This window comes from Microtus oregoni, unplaced genomic scaffold, assembly GCF_018167655.1.
Source record: "Microtus oregoni isolate MIOR12 unplaced genomic scaffold, Mior012 000026F_ref0000081, whole genome shotgun sequence".
Taxonomy (NCBI): Eukaryota; Metazoa; Chordata; class Mammalia; order Rodentia; family Cricetidae; genus Microtus; species Microtus oregoni.
Window position 1 is genome coordinate 5,735,709 of NW_024543085.1, and position 15,508 is coordinate 5,751,216.

The 15,508-nt window shown below is 41.5% G+C and overlaps 1 protein-coding gene across 1 annotated transcript in view; it reads right to left on the bottom strand.

Moving 5' to 3' along the window:
* Positions 1-1,407: 1,407 nt before the first annotated feature.
* The window catches only part of Col28a1 (collagen type XXVIII alpha 1 chain), a 158,454-nt gene continuing 144,353 nt past the window's right edge, over positions 1,408-15,508 (bottom strand). The window contains exons 34-35 of the mRNA XM_041675706.1: positions 3,610-3,790; positions 1,408-2,212 (exon numbers count right to left, since the gene is read on the bottom strand). Coding sequence (XP_041531640.1) covers positions 2,043-2,212; positions 3,610-3,790 — 351 coding nt within the window. The 3' untranslated portion in view covers positions 1,408-2,042. The remainder of the gene's footprint in view (positions 2,213-3,609; positions 3,791-15,508) is intronic.

The window sequence follows — 15,508 nt, forward strand, 5'->3', positions numbered from 1 at the left end:
TTCAGGTGTAAAGCTAACCATGCAGGAGCTGGGACAAAAAGCAGGCCTGCTTACCTCATCACTACAAGAGAAGAGCGGGAGGGAAAGGAGACAGGGAGAAAGGAGGGCGGGCTGTACACATGTTAGCAATATAAACACAAAGCAAAATAGAACTCAATATATACAAGGACTCCAAGAACTCAATAAAGAAAACAGTTCAGTCTAATAAAAACAATCTTCCCTGGTTATAAAAAGGCATTTCCCAGAAGCATGAGCACAGGAGGTAATGAAGCTGTCTATGGTGTATCCTAGAACATTAAACACAAAATGCTGCTTTACAGTCATCTAAGCCAAAGGAAGCAGCATTAAGTAGCAAATGGTGGCATATTTGACATGAGTTAGTACCTCTGACACACCTGTAGGAACTTACAAGAAACTGGCTCACTTCGGGGAGAAAACTAGCGCGATACACGCTCATTTGGAATCTATACACACATCAGAAATTCCAGCTAGGGTATACACCCTTGAGAAATGGGAATATGTGTGTCCAGAGACACAACTATGAAAATGGGTGATGGTGGTGGAATAATGAAAAAATAAAACTAGAAACAGCTCAATTGATATCAGCCAAAGCAATGATTAAATATGTTGTTTAAATAAATTGTTATATATTCTCATTGATAATTCACAAGCATGGCATTCATATAAGTGTATGCATATGAATTATGATGTCATCTATCAAATCACGTATTTCAGTAAAAGTTGTCTCTAGCATCTAAGTAATAAATTATTTGGGAACGTATTTATTTATGGTAAAACATGAGTTAATTATAAAGTTAAATTAAAATATCAAGTTGTAGATGTCTAAAATACATTCTTACAAAGCTATAAGCTATGCAAGACTAACTATATATTGTTTAAGCATCCATAGAGGTAAGATTAGTTTTACATGTAAAATCACATAGAAAAGCCAATAGTGACACAAAGCATGGAGTAAAATATGCCTGGGATAAAAGGGTAGCAAGGAAGAGGCAAATCAGGATCCAGAGAGTCAGCACTTTGGTCTAATTGGTAGGTGATGTGGTTACTGCCGGTCTCATCCTGTTTTAAAACTGACAGACATGTTGTATGTATTCTTTTTTAATAAAAATATTACATAATAAATTTTAATTACACTACGGAAACCTCTGTTATGTTGCTTTTGCCAGCTTGGCTATTTGTCCATTTCCTTAGTCTGGAGCATTTTGGTGCCCAGCTTGAATGAGTGGCAGGCTGGGGAGAAGACAGCACCTTGTAGATGTGTTAAAATGCCATCTCAGAACGTCAGCCTTCTCACACTGGTGCAACAAAATCATTACAAAATGGCCAGCCTAATTCTCGTTCCTCCACCGTAAAATTGAGCCTCATTCAAACCTCTAAAACCTGCTTTATTTATTTGTTTGTTTGTTTGTATTTTTACATAGTTTAAGCATACAGAAGGCTTTGATACCAAGGAGGAATGGAAGTGTCCGTTTGCCATAGGATCTCTGCTATCACTTTGGGGTTCTTTCTTTACTCCATCCTCACTCGCCGTCCTCAGGCATTATCCCCGCACTCACATGTAAACTTCTCACCCCTTCCGACGCCCCAACCAAAGTCTTTCCTATCACAAATTCTTCTCCACTGACTGGGCCTTGAAGGAGCTGTAAGAGCTGGGGCACAGGCAGGGTGGGGTTTGATCTGACATCATATGTGGAATAGAATGATCAGGAATCCGGGCCACGCTGAAGGCTATGAGGCAGACAAAGCGTGTGTTCTAAAGTCACACACTGAGTCCAGATCCCCAGTACTTCCACCCGTCAGCTGGGTGACAGCTGAGATGCCACTAACATCATGAGAGCCTTAGCCTTCTCCCCTGAGTGAGCAGTTAGTAACATTATATCCTGTATTATACATTATAGGCGGTGGTTGTGTGTAGTCTATACACTTATGAACTATCACTACTTAGTGTATGTGCTGATATGCACGGTTTGTGTTGGGCTCTTTCTAAACCGCTGCATGAAGCAGGCTAGTGCCCTTCTTCATCATTTAATGCAGGTTTCTTGGCATTCCTTTTCACTGTGGAATCTGTTTCCGGAGCCGTTGCAGCCGCTGAACCAAAAGCGAGCACAGGAGTTGACCTGTTTGTCATAATACCACCGAACTACATAGTCGCCACAGTTGCCGGGTTTCAGGGCTTCCCCGCATCTTGGGTCTAGGGAGAAAAGGGGGTGGAGATTACTAGAGGTGATTCTCTCGCTGAAGACATCAGGGAAAGCAGAAAACAAAAGCTTTATGCAGTGAAGTAATATAAACTAATAATTCTTTATACACAGTAACAGCTAGTTGAGAAACATGTGTCTAAGTTATTGAAGGGAGGGTTCTATATTACCCCAAATATTCTGCCCACCACTGCTATCCATCCCTCAATTTCATTTTTATGAAACTCCATTAAACTGCACATTTCCAAGAAGGTGTAAGTGAGGATCCATTACCTAATATCTCTGGGGAATCAGCTGACAGGAGAAGATAGATTTTTAGAAACAGTCTCACTAGGTAGCCCAAGCTACTCTCCTCTTCCTAAGGGCTGGTATTACAAATGTGTACAATTGTTTCCGTCACAGAACTTCTGTCTTTTACTTTACCTAACACACAAGCACCAAAGGGAAGTTCATATTACAGTTCTCTTTTTTAAAGACAACTGTTGCAAATCCAAAAAGACAGGGCATGACCATCTCAGGCCATTTACCATGAACTTCGGGAGTGCACTCCTATAGGAAAGTCAAAATAATAAGTCCATATTCTGTTAATTTAATCAGAGTCTCCAATTTATTAAATCCCTTTTTATTGATCAACAATGCAGAGTGCCTTGATTCTTATTTTCTACCGGAAGAGATTATCCCAAGGTAAGAAAAGTCAGACAAACAGAAAACAGTTGCTATGACTTGCTCTCTTGGAGATGGATCACACATCATAAGCCTTGTCTCTATTACAAAGCCAGTCTGCACGCCAACTCCACCCACTTCTCCTCACGTTTGGAGTGTGTCTTAGCATATTTTTAAAAAACTGAGCTCTAAATCTGCTTCTGCTATGAAAACTCTAACATCTAACAGAAAAGAACAGATTTACACAACCCCTACCTCAAGAACTAAAGAACATGTCCCGGAACCTGTTTTCAAGTCCATCTAAGCTTCTGTTGGACCTGGATATTGTCATTTTTTTTTTGTATGTGGAAAAACATACATAGTGTTTCTCTCTGTATATATAGTAACTCATAGAAAATCTGCTGCTGGATCAGAATCTGAGTTATACAACCAAAGATCAAAACCCCAAATCTCTACATTTGAGAAGAACACAGCAGGTGAGGCCAAGGCAACAGGGGGAAAAAAAAAATCTAAATCTAAATGTTCAGGTTAAACTCTGTGCTGTATCATTTCAATAACAACACTTCCTCCCCAGACAGCTGCCTCTCGAGTTCCATATGACTCAGTCAGAGCTGGCGTTGTCTTCCCTGTTAAGTTAGAGCATTTCCTCAGAGGACATTCTAGAGACCACTCTCGTGTGCCTCCCTCACGTTGTGGACCCAGCAGCTGTGCGGCAGATGTCTCTTACCTTTGTACAAAGACTTTTCTGACTGTAAAATCAAATTGGGATTTCTGATTTCCGTTCCCTCGGGGCCGCTGAACAACGGCTCAAATGTGGTGGTCTCGGGCGGGGTAGGGACAGCCAAGTTACCAGCCTCAGTCAACGCAGAAGGTTCAATCTCTTCATTCTGGCCTCTAGAGACATTAAACTACACAGACCACACACACACACACACACACACACACACACACACACAAAAGAAAGAAGAAAAAACATAACATTACATTTTTTTTTGTTTGTTTCTGATAATGTCAACTCAACAAGGCTAACTGATTTCTTGGAAAATGTAGACAAAAGTTTGTCATTGTGTGTCACCCCAGCTGTCCAATACTGACTATCTCAAGTCAAGCTTGGAGACTCGTGCCCCAGCTCTGATTAGAGAAGGATTGACTTTGCTGCCACTTCGTATGGGTTCTAGTGTATACACACTCTTCTACTACATCTGGGCACAGATGTTCTGCTGAGAACTTCCAGGGAGAATTGCATCCATGTTGGGCATGAAGTATGTAAGACTGGAAAGAGATAGTCTTCATTCTTCTTTTCGTTGTTGCTATGAATAAGAAAAATCAACACTAATTTAGCATTTTCTGGTCTTTTTTACTCCATTTCTCAACACTACAGATCTTGCTGAAATATTTCAAAATATCTACCCAGAACTCAATAAATTTTGAGTCAGAGAATTGGGACAACAGGCAGAGGATACAACATTTAAATGAAAGTACTGTAGTAGTCCATTTGATTCCTTACACAATCCCCGCTGAAAATCTTGCACCTTCTTCTGCTTTCGCCCAGAACCCAAATAAAGCCCTCTGTGTATGTCACTTAACTTATAAAAATTCCAAGAAACACTGATCTCTAAGGCACACAAGTTATATAAAGTTGTTTTTCTGAATCTTTTTGAAGCAGGGAGTCCAGCAGACAGTGAACAGAGCCAGCTGTCATCGTTAGACGGTCTGGTTATTTACTGCTTTACAGCGTTGGTTCCCTATGCACACGCATGCGAACATATGCACACATACTCACATACCCGATCCAGCAAGCACACTTTAATCTGAGTACTAATGGATGCATGTCTCTTACTATCTTAGGATTGAACATTCTACGACTGGAAGGAAAAGGTTCAGTCCCCTGTTCTCCAATGGGAAGGGAGAAATATTCTGACCCTGGAAAGAAACACGGTTGTTCTCTTCCTTCCCGTCGCCACTTTACCAAAAGCAAAGCCGCTGGCAGCCGTCTACAATGGGAACAGAGGGTCTCTGAGGGGAGTGTCCCGTGCTCTGGGCAGCATGGTTTCCTAACAGTAGTGGTTCTCAACCTTCATAATGCTGCAACCCCTTAATACAGTTCCTCATGCTGTAGTGAGCCCCAATCATACAATTATTTTCACTGATACTTCATAGCTGCAATTTTGCTACTAATATTAATAGTAATAAAAATATCTGGTATGCACAATATCTGATATTTAACCCCTAAAGGGGTCATGACCCACAGGCTGAAAATCACTGCCTTAAAGGAATTTCCTCTGCTTTTGAATCTTTACAGAGCTCCAGAGGGCTGAGAAGTTCCTCTTTTCTCCACGTAGAAATGCCTATTATTTCCTAAATCACTTGATCATTCAGGAATTTCTACAACTGTAACATCTTACCATGTTTCAGTATAGACACAATTAACTGTCTTCTATAAACGAAAATAATTTCATCAGTCTTCTGTACAATTTGAGACTATTAAACAAATGTGGGATTGTTGCGGTTGGCAATTTAAAAATTTTCTTCCTTTTTACAGAAGCAAACATGTTTGCTGAAAGGAATTTTAGAAAATAATGGACAGCGAAAGAATGAATAGAAATCAGAAGCAGTTCTACTCACAGATAATTGCTGCTGATATGTTTTCTCTACTCGATTTTTTTTCCTATGTGAGTGTATTTTTAGCAACAACAAAATGCAGGCTCGGACTGTAACTTGGTGTGTAACCTGACAGCCACTGTCTGAAAGCGAGTCAGAAAGCATGGGCATGAAATCACAAGCCTGCCCATCCCTCTGTCCGTTTCTGCTCTGTCACACTGTCCAAAAGCAAATGCAGAGCTGGAGAGTTGGCTCAATAGTTAAAAGCATTTGTTCTTGCAGAGGACCTGGGTTCAACTCCCAGCACCCACATGGCAGTTCACAGTCATCTACAGCTCCAGTCACATGGAGATCCAGCATCTTCTTTTGACCTCTGAGGGCTCCAGGCACTCACACAGTACGCATACATATATGCAGGCAAAACACTCATGCACATAAAATAATAAAAGAAATAACTCTGTGGTCTGGTTGGTTTTCTTTTGAGAAAACAAGTACACAGACTGTTGTGTTCAGACTTAGCTGGATTCCTCCTAGATGAACTATCGCTGGTGGGAACTCTTCTTGGAGGTCCATCAGCACTTACACAGTGAAAGGTATTTGTATTCCACGGTGTCCACACCACCTTGAGCTTGGGCTGCCCTTCCCCAGAATGACTGGGACTTTCACAGAGGTAGAGAACAGGGCTGTACTCAGCTGAAGGCCTCCTGTACTTCAAATGTCATTAATCATAAAGTAACACACGGAAACTTAGAAGTCTTTTTCAAAATAGGATATACATGAAATAGATATCTATCCATATTAGAAATAATAAAATGAAAAAAAAAAACTAAACTTTGGAGCTGAGGGAATTATGTATATTCAGCACTGAGAAGACACACCAAGTTTTTTGACTCTGTGTCTGCAGTGTTTCTTCTAGGTCAGTTCTTAGTACATTTAGTTAGTTGCCCTGTTTTCTATTCTGTACGACAGAACGCCTCACACTCAAGGATTAGTCAGTCATCAGCAATAGTCAGCACTTACCCAGAAATTTCATATTCTAATAATTAGCGGTTCCATAGGTTTTGCTAATATTTTTACTTTCTTGCCCCAACGAGAGCATTAATTTTATTTTATAAATGAGTAAATTGGGATTTGGCCAATATAAACACATCTGTAGACATGACCGTTTAAGTATAATTAGTTCTGGTTTCAGGAAATGAACTTAACTTTGCCAACATCAGAGAAACTAAAAACAATGAGCTTGGTCTGGTGTCTCTTGACATTTTTACTGTCCTTAATTACGGCCTTTGGATAGGGTACTTATAGTATAGTCACTATAGTAAGGTGAAGCAGCCTACAAAATTTTACTTCTATAGAACATTCAAAGAAACTACAGGTATTGTCAAACATCTCTGCATTTTTCCTTCTCTGTCATTGGGACTGTGTAACAAGTTAACATCAGTTGTTCTATTATAAGCAGGTTTCTAAGAAAATTCAGCCATAGTGAATTATTTGCATGTGAAATTACTTCTATTTTTTAAGAATAAAAAAACGACACTTTCAATAGGTAATCAATAAGCTAGGGACAATTTAGGAAAGAGGTGAGACATAAATTACGACCATGTGGTGATATTATTAATATAAGCAATGAAGAGTTCTTGTCCCATGACACAGTGAGAGGAGAGTTGGTAGAATGGGCAGAGGGATATCAAGAACATTCTAGAGAAGACAGTACTAGTGAGTGTGAGTCATGCTCTGGACCTGTCGGAGGTTTCCTGAGGGCTGAGTGGCTGGCTGATTGATGGGGCTGCACCACAGAAGGGAGGCCTAGGAGAGAAACCAATGCCGGGACTGCCAGGGCTAGCTACCTGTGGAATAGCCAGAGTGAGGTGCACCGAGGCCATCAGAAGGGAGACTGTGGCGTCCAAGAGCAGGGTCTGAAATACAGATGTTAAGTGTGGTAGCTGTCAGGGTGTGTGCCAGTGGAACACACAATGAGAGTGGAGAAGACAGAAAGCAAGTTGAAAATAAATCTCAGAGGAGGAAAAAAAGTGGAGAAAGAGCTGAAGGGGTGTCTATATGTAAGAGGCGACAGAGAAATAAAAGAGAGGAACCACTGAGGTAACTGAAAACGTACCAGCAGAGGGGTGGGAACTCACTTTTAGACTGCGGCTGTCGTGTTACACACAAATGAGAAATCAAGGAAGGATGTGGCAATTAGCTGGCCCCTGGTGGCCTTCTGCAGAGGCAGGTGGGTGTCTACCCTGGCTTCAGGTGATAGGAACTACAGCAAGAGGGAAGGAGGCTGAAGTAGGAGAGAGAACGAGAAGAGAGGGAGGGGAGGAGGAAGAAAGGGAAATGGAAATGGAGGGAAAGGAGGAATAAAAGAGACAGAAATATACAGAGTCTAAAAAGCCAAAGGCAAGAGAAAGGCAAAACAGAAGACACTAGCCTAAAAGGGATAATTTTATTATGCGCAGATAGCAGTAAATAGGATATTAACAGAAGAGCAGAGTGAATTCAGAAAGGGTTGCTTTAAATTTTCAAGATGAGTGAATCTGAAACCTACTCACTAGAAAGTGCCTGGTGGGGGTGGAGAAGTCAAGTCCCAACTTGGACCACGAAGGAAATGTTGAAGAACATGGGTAGAGGGTTGAATAGTGTCACCTCAGAGCTGAGAACTACCGAGAGGAAGCAATATATTTAATTCCAGCATCAAGTCTGAACCTGTCCAAGGTAGCACTTCTCTGAGGATGTTCCAGTAGAGACTAGGCATGTTGGCTCAAGTCTGTAATCGCAGCACATAGGTGGCTTAAGCAGGAGGACTGCCATAAATTTGGGGCCAGCCTAGGGTACATAGTGAGCTTCAGGCCAGCTCAGACTACAAAATAAGCCCCCACCTTAAAAAATTCTCAATGGAGGCTGGTTCAGAAATGGCTTGTTTGGGTGACCTTGAGATGCACGGTGAGCACAGAGAGAGGAAGAACTGGAGACAGACGCATTTGGCTAGTGCACATGATGGCACAGCAGATGCCAGGCCTGTGCTGATCTCTGCAATGTACATTGGTACAGAGGAGTTCTGTAGACTGGCTGCTAGCATTGAAGATGTCAGGATGATATCAGCAAGAGGGGTAACTCTCTTCCCTGCTTCCTCCACAACATCTTCTCTGGCTGGTAATAAAGGTACCCCTGGGGCTCATCCCACACGAGTTTGGCTGTGTCAGTCATCTGGTTGCTAGGGAGCCATTATGTACAGAAACTGCACATCCTCCTCCGCCTCCAGGGAAAGAGTGGTCTGGCTGTCAGTTATCTAAGTTATATGCAGTTGAGAAGAAATTTTTTTCAAGAGTAGATAATATTTCATTCCTTGCTACTTCTTCAAAATTAAAGAACCCTGTTAGAAACTAGTTCAAACGGATTAACACTCATGTACAGACACTAATTATTAATTCATTTAGAATCGTGGAAAGTAACTTCACACAGGAAATGAAGATGCTTATGGAATTAATGGACCATTACTGGATATAATTATTGACCTGACAAGTTGATGTTTAATTGATTTCTCTGCCTTGCTTTCATTTACACCATGAAAATCTTGACTCAACTGTCCAAGTGAAGAAAAATAAATAAACGTGAAGTGTTAACATTATTAATAGCATCAAATATTTAGGAAGCATCTACAGCAGAAAGTTTTCGCTGGGTGTTTTGGTTATTTTTCCCCTCTCATTTTTTCTCTTCTATCCTGTCTCCCCACCCCCACACTCCACTTAAACCTTCTTATTTCATTATTCTACCCTAACCCTTCATATCACTATATTCTCTCTCCCCTACATGGGAGTTCTCGCCACGGCCCCTCACTAATTTCCAGACCTCTGTGGGTATTCCAAATTTGGAACACGCATATGTGAAGATTCAAAGGTCACATACACAACGAGAAAACATGTGATGTTTGTCTTTCTGAGTCTGAGTTTCTTCACTCAGAATGATAGTGTCTCACTCTATCCATTTTCCTACAAACTTCATTTTCCTTAACAGCTGAATAATATTCCACTGTATGAATGTACCACATTTTTATAATCATATTTATCAGTTGATGATGGAAACATAGGTGGTTTCCATTTCCTGGATATTGTGAATAGGGCAGCAATGTTCATGGAAGAGCAGGTATAGGAGGTTTGCTGATTAGTCTTATGACAACTTGGCACACACACTAGAGTTATATGAAAGGAAGGAACCTTAATTGAGAAATTACCTCCATAAGATGGAACAGTAAAACATTTTCTTAACTAGTGATTGGTGGGGGAAGGCCTAGCCTGTTGTGGGTGTTTCCATCCCTGGGCCGGTGGTCCTGGGTTGTATAAGAAAGCAAACTGAGCAAACCATGATGAGCAATCCAGGAAGCAGCACTCCCTACAATCTCTGCATCAGCTCCTGCACCAGGTCCCTTCCCTGTTTGAGTTCTTGTGCTGATGTTCTTCAATGGTGAACAGTGTTGCAGAATTGTGAGCTGAGTAAACCCTGTCCTCCCCAGTTTGCTTTTTGGTCATGATGTTTTGTCACATCAATAGAGACTCGACTAAGACAGTAGGATACAGAGTTCGTTCTATAGATGTCAGAGAGGGGTAGAGTTGAATGTGTGGTAGACCTATTGTGGGTGTTTGAGGAACTTCTACACCCATTTCCATACTGGCCACAGCAGTTCGTACTCACACCAGCAGCGAGCACAAGTTCCCCTCTGCACATCCTATGTCCGCATGTGTCGCCATTTTTAGACTGAGCTGCTCTGACTAGGGTAAGATGAAATTCAAAAGTGGTTTTTATGACTAAATATTTTGAACATTTCTTAAATGTTTCTTAGCCATTTGTGTCTCATTTTTTTGGAGAAATCCTTTTTTAAATTGAGGTTTTTTTTTTTATTTTCTTGATGGGGCAATACTTTGTATATTCTAGATATTAACTGTTTAACTCTTTGTAAGATACATGGGTGGTAAAGGTATTTTACTATTCTGTAGGCTGTCTCTTACCTAAATAGAATCTTTTAGTTTCACAAGTTCTCATTTATTAATTGTCAGTCTAGGTATAGTGGTGCACACCTTTAGTCCCAGCCCTTTGGAGGCAGAGGCAGCTGGATCTCAGCAGAGTTCAAGGACAATTTAGTATACATGAGAGTTTCAGCACAGCCAGAACTACATAGTGAGACCCTGTCTCAAAAAAAACCAACCAAACAAAAAGTTTGTTGGTCTTACTTCCCGAGCTACTGGGATCCTAGGATCTTTTTATGTTTGTAATTTTTATAACAGCGTAATTGGTACTTTTCACTGAAGAAAAGCTGCTGATTTTTCTTTTAGGCCAATAGCTGGTATATAGCATTTATTTCTTCTATAAGCATGACTCGAATGTTTACTAGATAAAAAACAAAGCATAATTCTAAGTCTTATACATGTAATTAAACGAAGTTTAATTAGGTGTGGAGTGTGGCCTCAAGGGATTTCAGTCCATTAGGAAACTTATACCTGCATGCATACCTAGTTATCAATACTAAGTTATAGGTTCCCCGAGAAGATGGATAGAGTATGCTGTGTAATCTCGGGTAGCTCCCCGAGACTGGTCTACAAGAGAAGCGGCGGAGGCCTACAAGCTATGAAGCAGGAGCCCCTCTGCTATCCTCTCTTCTCAGTATACCTGCTCTCAGATATTGAGAGGACACCTCAGTCAGAACCAAGTCTCCTGCCACAGTTCAGTGAATGCTTGACGGGCTAGACACCACCAACTTAGATTTCTCTCAAAAGTATAAGTAATTCATATCATTTCTCCCTCAAGAACAGATATTTGTAGAAGGAAGAAGAAATGACAGTTAGAACTAAGTGTCTAAATGAAGTGATAAAAGGGACAACAAAGCAAGGGAAAAGACACAGAAAAGAAAAAGAGATGGAGCTTCTAGGAGCGTTCACCTACTTCAGAGCATGGCCTATAATAGAGTTGGGAACAATTTGAGAACCTAAAGCTTTTGATTGATTCACTTTATTTTAGATGCTTGGATGTGATAGCCGTACAGATAGATACTGTACAGAATATGACTGGGTGTTTTGAATGAAAATGCCCCTCATAGGCTCATATGTTTAAATGCTTGGTCCTCAGTGAGTGGAACTGTTTGGGAAGATTTAGCAGGTGTGGCCTTGTTTGAAGCAGTGTATCACTGGGAGATGGCTTTGAGGGTTCAAACTCCCATCCCAGGTTCAGGTTCAGTCTGTCTGTCTGTTTGTCTGATCTGTCTCTCCTCTCCTCCTCCTCCTCCTCCTCCTCCTCCTCCTCTCTCTCTCTCTCTCTCTCTCTCTCTCTCTCTCTGCCTCTCTCTCTCTCTCTGTCTCTCTCTGCTTGTTGCCTGCTTGTGGATTAAGAGGTAAAGCTCTCAGCTCCTCCAGTGCTATGACTATCTGCTTCTCACCATGATGATCGTGGACTAATCCTCTAAAACTGTAAGCAAACCCCAGTTAAATGCTTTCTTTTGTAAGAATTACCTTGGTCATGGTGTCTCCTCACAGCAATGAAACAGTGACTAAGACAATAACTATTTATATACACACAAAGTTATAATAACATTTCGTTTCTGTGCATGTACATCTGTCTTTAATCGATGAGATTTCTCAGGTATCTCTAAAGTTTAAGCTGAGTATAAATGTACATATGTCTGATCAGACTAAGTAGTTACTGGAAAACTGATTGCTTACAAACTCTTCTACTAAGAGAATCTATTTCAAAAAGCATTCTAAGAAGTTCAGATTCATTGCATGCTTCCAATGTCACACTATCCCCCACCCTCAGCTAAAGTGCTTCACCTGTTCAGATATGTTAAAGTCATTTCTCCCAGGGTGATCAGAATTCCTAGAATACCATACAGAAGGCATGTGGTCTTCTTGTTCCTCATTCCTATAGTAACTTATCCTGGGATGCTACCAAGGCTCTGAACATGGCACAAACAAACTCCATTACCTTTCTTTGAAAAAGTCGTACCCCATCCCCCACCCCCTCATGCAGTCTTCCTTGTAGTTATGATATTTCAGTCTATCTTATCCCTAAACTAGTGACCCATGGTCACGCCAAACCCACCTTTGCTCTAACTGCCAACTCATCGAATCCTGCTAATTCTACCTAGAGAGAGCTCCCCAGTCTATACCCTCTTATTCCCACTGCCCCTGCTTAGCTTATAATCCCTCACCAAGACTCTTTCCTATCTCGTACCTTAGCCTCCCATCTCTGCACCCTCTCCTCTTTTCCACACGATAACCAGTTACTCCTTCTGGGAACTAATCATGATCACATGACCTTCGCTTTACACACTGCTACCACATGGCTGCCTAGTCTGTGGATGGAGTTCAAACTCCTTGGCATGACATACGAATCCATTTCTAATTAGTTGTCAAAGTACCTGTCCATCTTTAAATTTCTCCATTCTGCCACATTACACACCAGCCCACTACTGGACTGAAGGTTTTCTCTTCTCTTGAAGTACCATACATGAACTTTAGAACCCACCCTGCCCTTCTTACATGCTCCCTGTGCTCTAAGTACCTTTCTCTCTAATCTTCCTTTAAGAAATTACTAATGACAATCCATTATGAGATAAATATCAGTTCCGTTTTATGGACCAAATTTGTGTTCCTCCAAAATTCACGTATTAAAATTTGGACTGCCCAGTGCAAAGGTGTTTAAAGGTGGGGGCTTTGGGAAGCAATAGGGTGATAGGGGGCTCGGGTGAATGCGATCAGTGCTTTTCTAAGAAGAGATATAAGAGCTGTCTCTCCATCATATGAGAAGATATCAAGAAGCATCTGCTTGTATGCCAAGAAGTGAGATGAACATCAGATTCAGACACCCAGTTGTCAGAACTGTGAAAATACTGGTGATTTAAACCAGCCCATCTTATTTTTCCCCGTAGCCTCAGTAGACCGCAGAATTTCCTACTTCCCTTCCTGGAAGCAATTGCCCCACTTCTTGCGCTGATGAAGGAAGGTCATTGGCTAATAAAGGAACTGCTTTGGCCCATTTTATTGGTTGGAAGATAGGTGGGAGGAGTAAACAGAGCAGAACGCTGGGAGGAAGAGGAAGTGAGCTCAGACTCCACAGCTCTCCTCTCGGGAGCAGACGCCTCAGAGAGATGCCATGTTCCGCTCTCCTGGGCAGACACACGCGATGAAGCAAGCCGCCAGGTTAGACATGCTGAACCTTTCCCCGTAAGACCGGTGCTCACAGATTATTAGAGATGGGTTGATCTGGATGTGAGAATTAGCCTGTAAGGGCTAGGGCTAAAGGGCCAAGCAGTGTTTAAATGAATACAGTTTGTGTGTTGTTATTTCGGAGCATAAACTAGCCAGGCTGCTGGGGTGCTGGGGATGCAGCCCCACTGCTCATATTACTACATTGCGCTTCCGGCTTTTTCTGCTACCACTCTCAGGGCATCAGTACATCCTGTGCTCTTCAAGCTTTCTGTAAACGCATGGAGTCAAGGATAACACATGGATGGCAGTGAATTGCCAAGATGTGCTCCTGGGAATCACTGGCGTTGTCATAAACACACTGCGGCTCAGAGAGTAAAAGGTCTGTTTATACCCTGCTTATTGGACGAAACCTGGGCTTGTTCTTTTTAAGGAAGATGTTGGAAAATGCCAAAATGCCTCTTGGGAAATTGATCACATGACTCAGCTAGAAGAGCAAATGATAAGTCACACACAGAGAAATCTTCTCTTAGACAGTGGCATATATGTCACAAGGATAGTCATGGATATAGCACAACAAAAACTTGCCTGTTTATATGTAGTGGCTTAAATAATAATGACCCCCAATAGGCTCATAGATTTGAATTTGATAGGGTTTAGGAGGTCTGGCCTTGTTGGAGAAGGTGTATGGTCTTGGAGGAAGGGTGTCACTGCAGGTGGGCTTTGGGGTTTCAAGTGCTCAAGTCAGGCCCAGTGTTTCTCTAACTCTTCCTGTTGTCTGTAGAACCAGATGCAAAAATCTCAGCTACCTCTTGAGCACCACATCTGCCTGTGGGCTGCCATACTTCCCACCATGATAAAAATGGACTAAACGTCTGAAGCTGTAAGCCAGTCCCAATTAAATGCTTTTCTTTATGAGAGTTGGCATGGTCATAGTGTCTCTTCACAGAAATTGAACAATGACTAAGACAACTTACTTAAAGTGTTACAGTTTAATGATTGATTGATTGATTGTGACTCAGTTATGTGGCTCTCTAGTATAGATTTTGCAGACTGCAAAGGAATCAAGTCAGAATGTCAAAAGGATACATCTCTGGCCATACATTATTGTTTATAATTTCCTTTAAACATGTTTTAGATAGACAGGGTCCAGGAAAAAACTTCTGGGCCAAATCTTCATCTCCATCTGCTTTTATAAATACATTTTACTTTGGATTGAGTTTTGTGTATTGAAAACACACTCTACCACTGAGCCAAATCCCGGTCTACATTTATTAAATAAGCTCTCTTACAGCATAATCATGCTTATTCATATATCTTCTATAACTGCTTTTGCAATTCAAAGACAAAACTGAAAAATTGGAACAGAAATTCTACGACCTGTCAGTCAAAAGTATTCGGCATATGACCATTAGCGTGCTGACATCTGGAATGCATCTGATGGTATGAGAGCAATTCAGTGGAAGTCTCTTGCTCTAACAGAAATACTCATTTGGAGTCAGTATTCCAACAGATGGAAGAATGCCAGAGGACGGTCTGCCCTTTCTTAGTAAGGAATAGAATCTAGTGAGTTCTAAAGTCTGTGTCTACAGGAGGGGCATCCCAGGCCTCGCTCCTCGACAGGCCTGGCTCTGAGTCCTGATCCTGAGGTCTCTTGGGTTCTCAGTCTGTCTAGTCAGCCAAATCCTGGTGCTAGAAGGCTGCTGCACTTGCTTATGATGACTGGCATTAATGGAGCTTTCATTAAAGGACAGCACAGGGACTTCCTTGAACTTCAAGAATAATTACATGACTCCTCCATGCTTTCTAGATCCATGGGAGTGGTAGATGTCA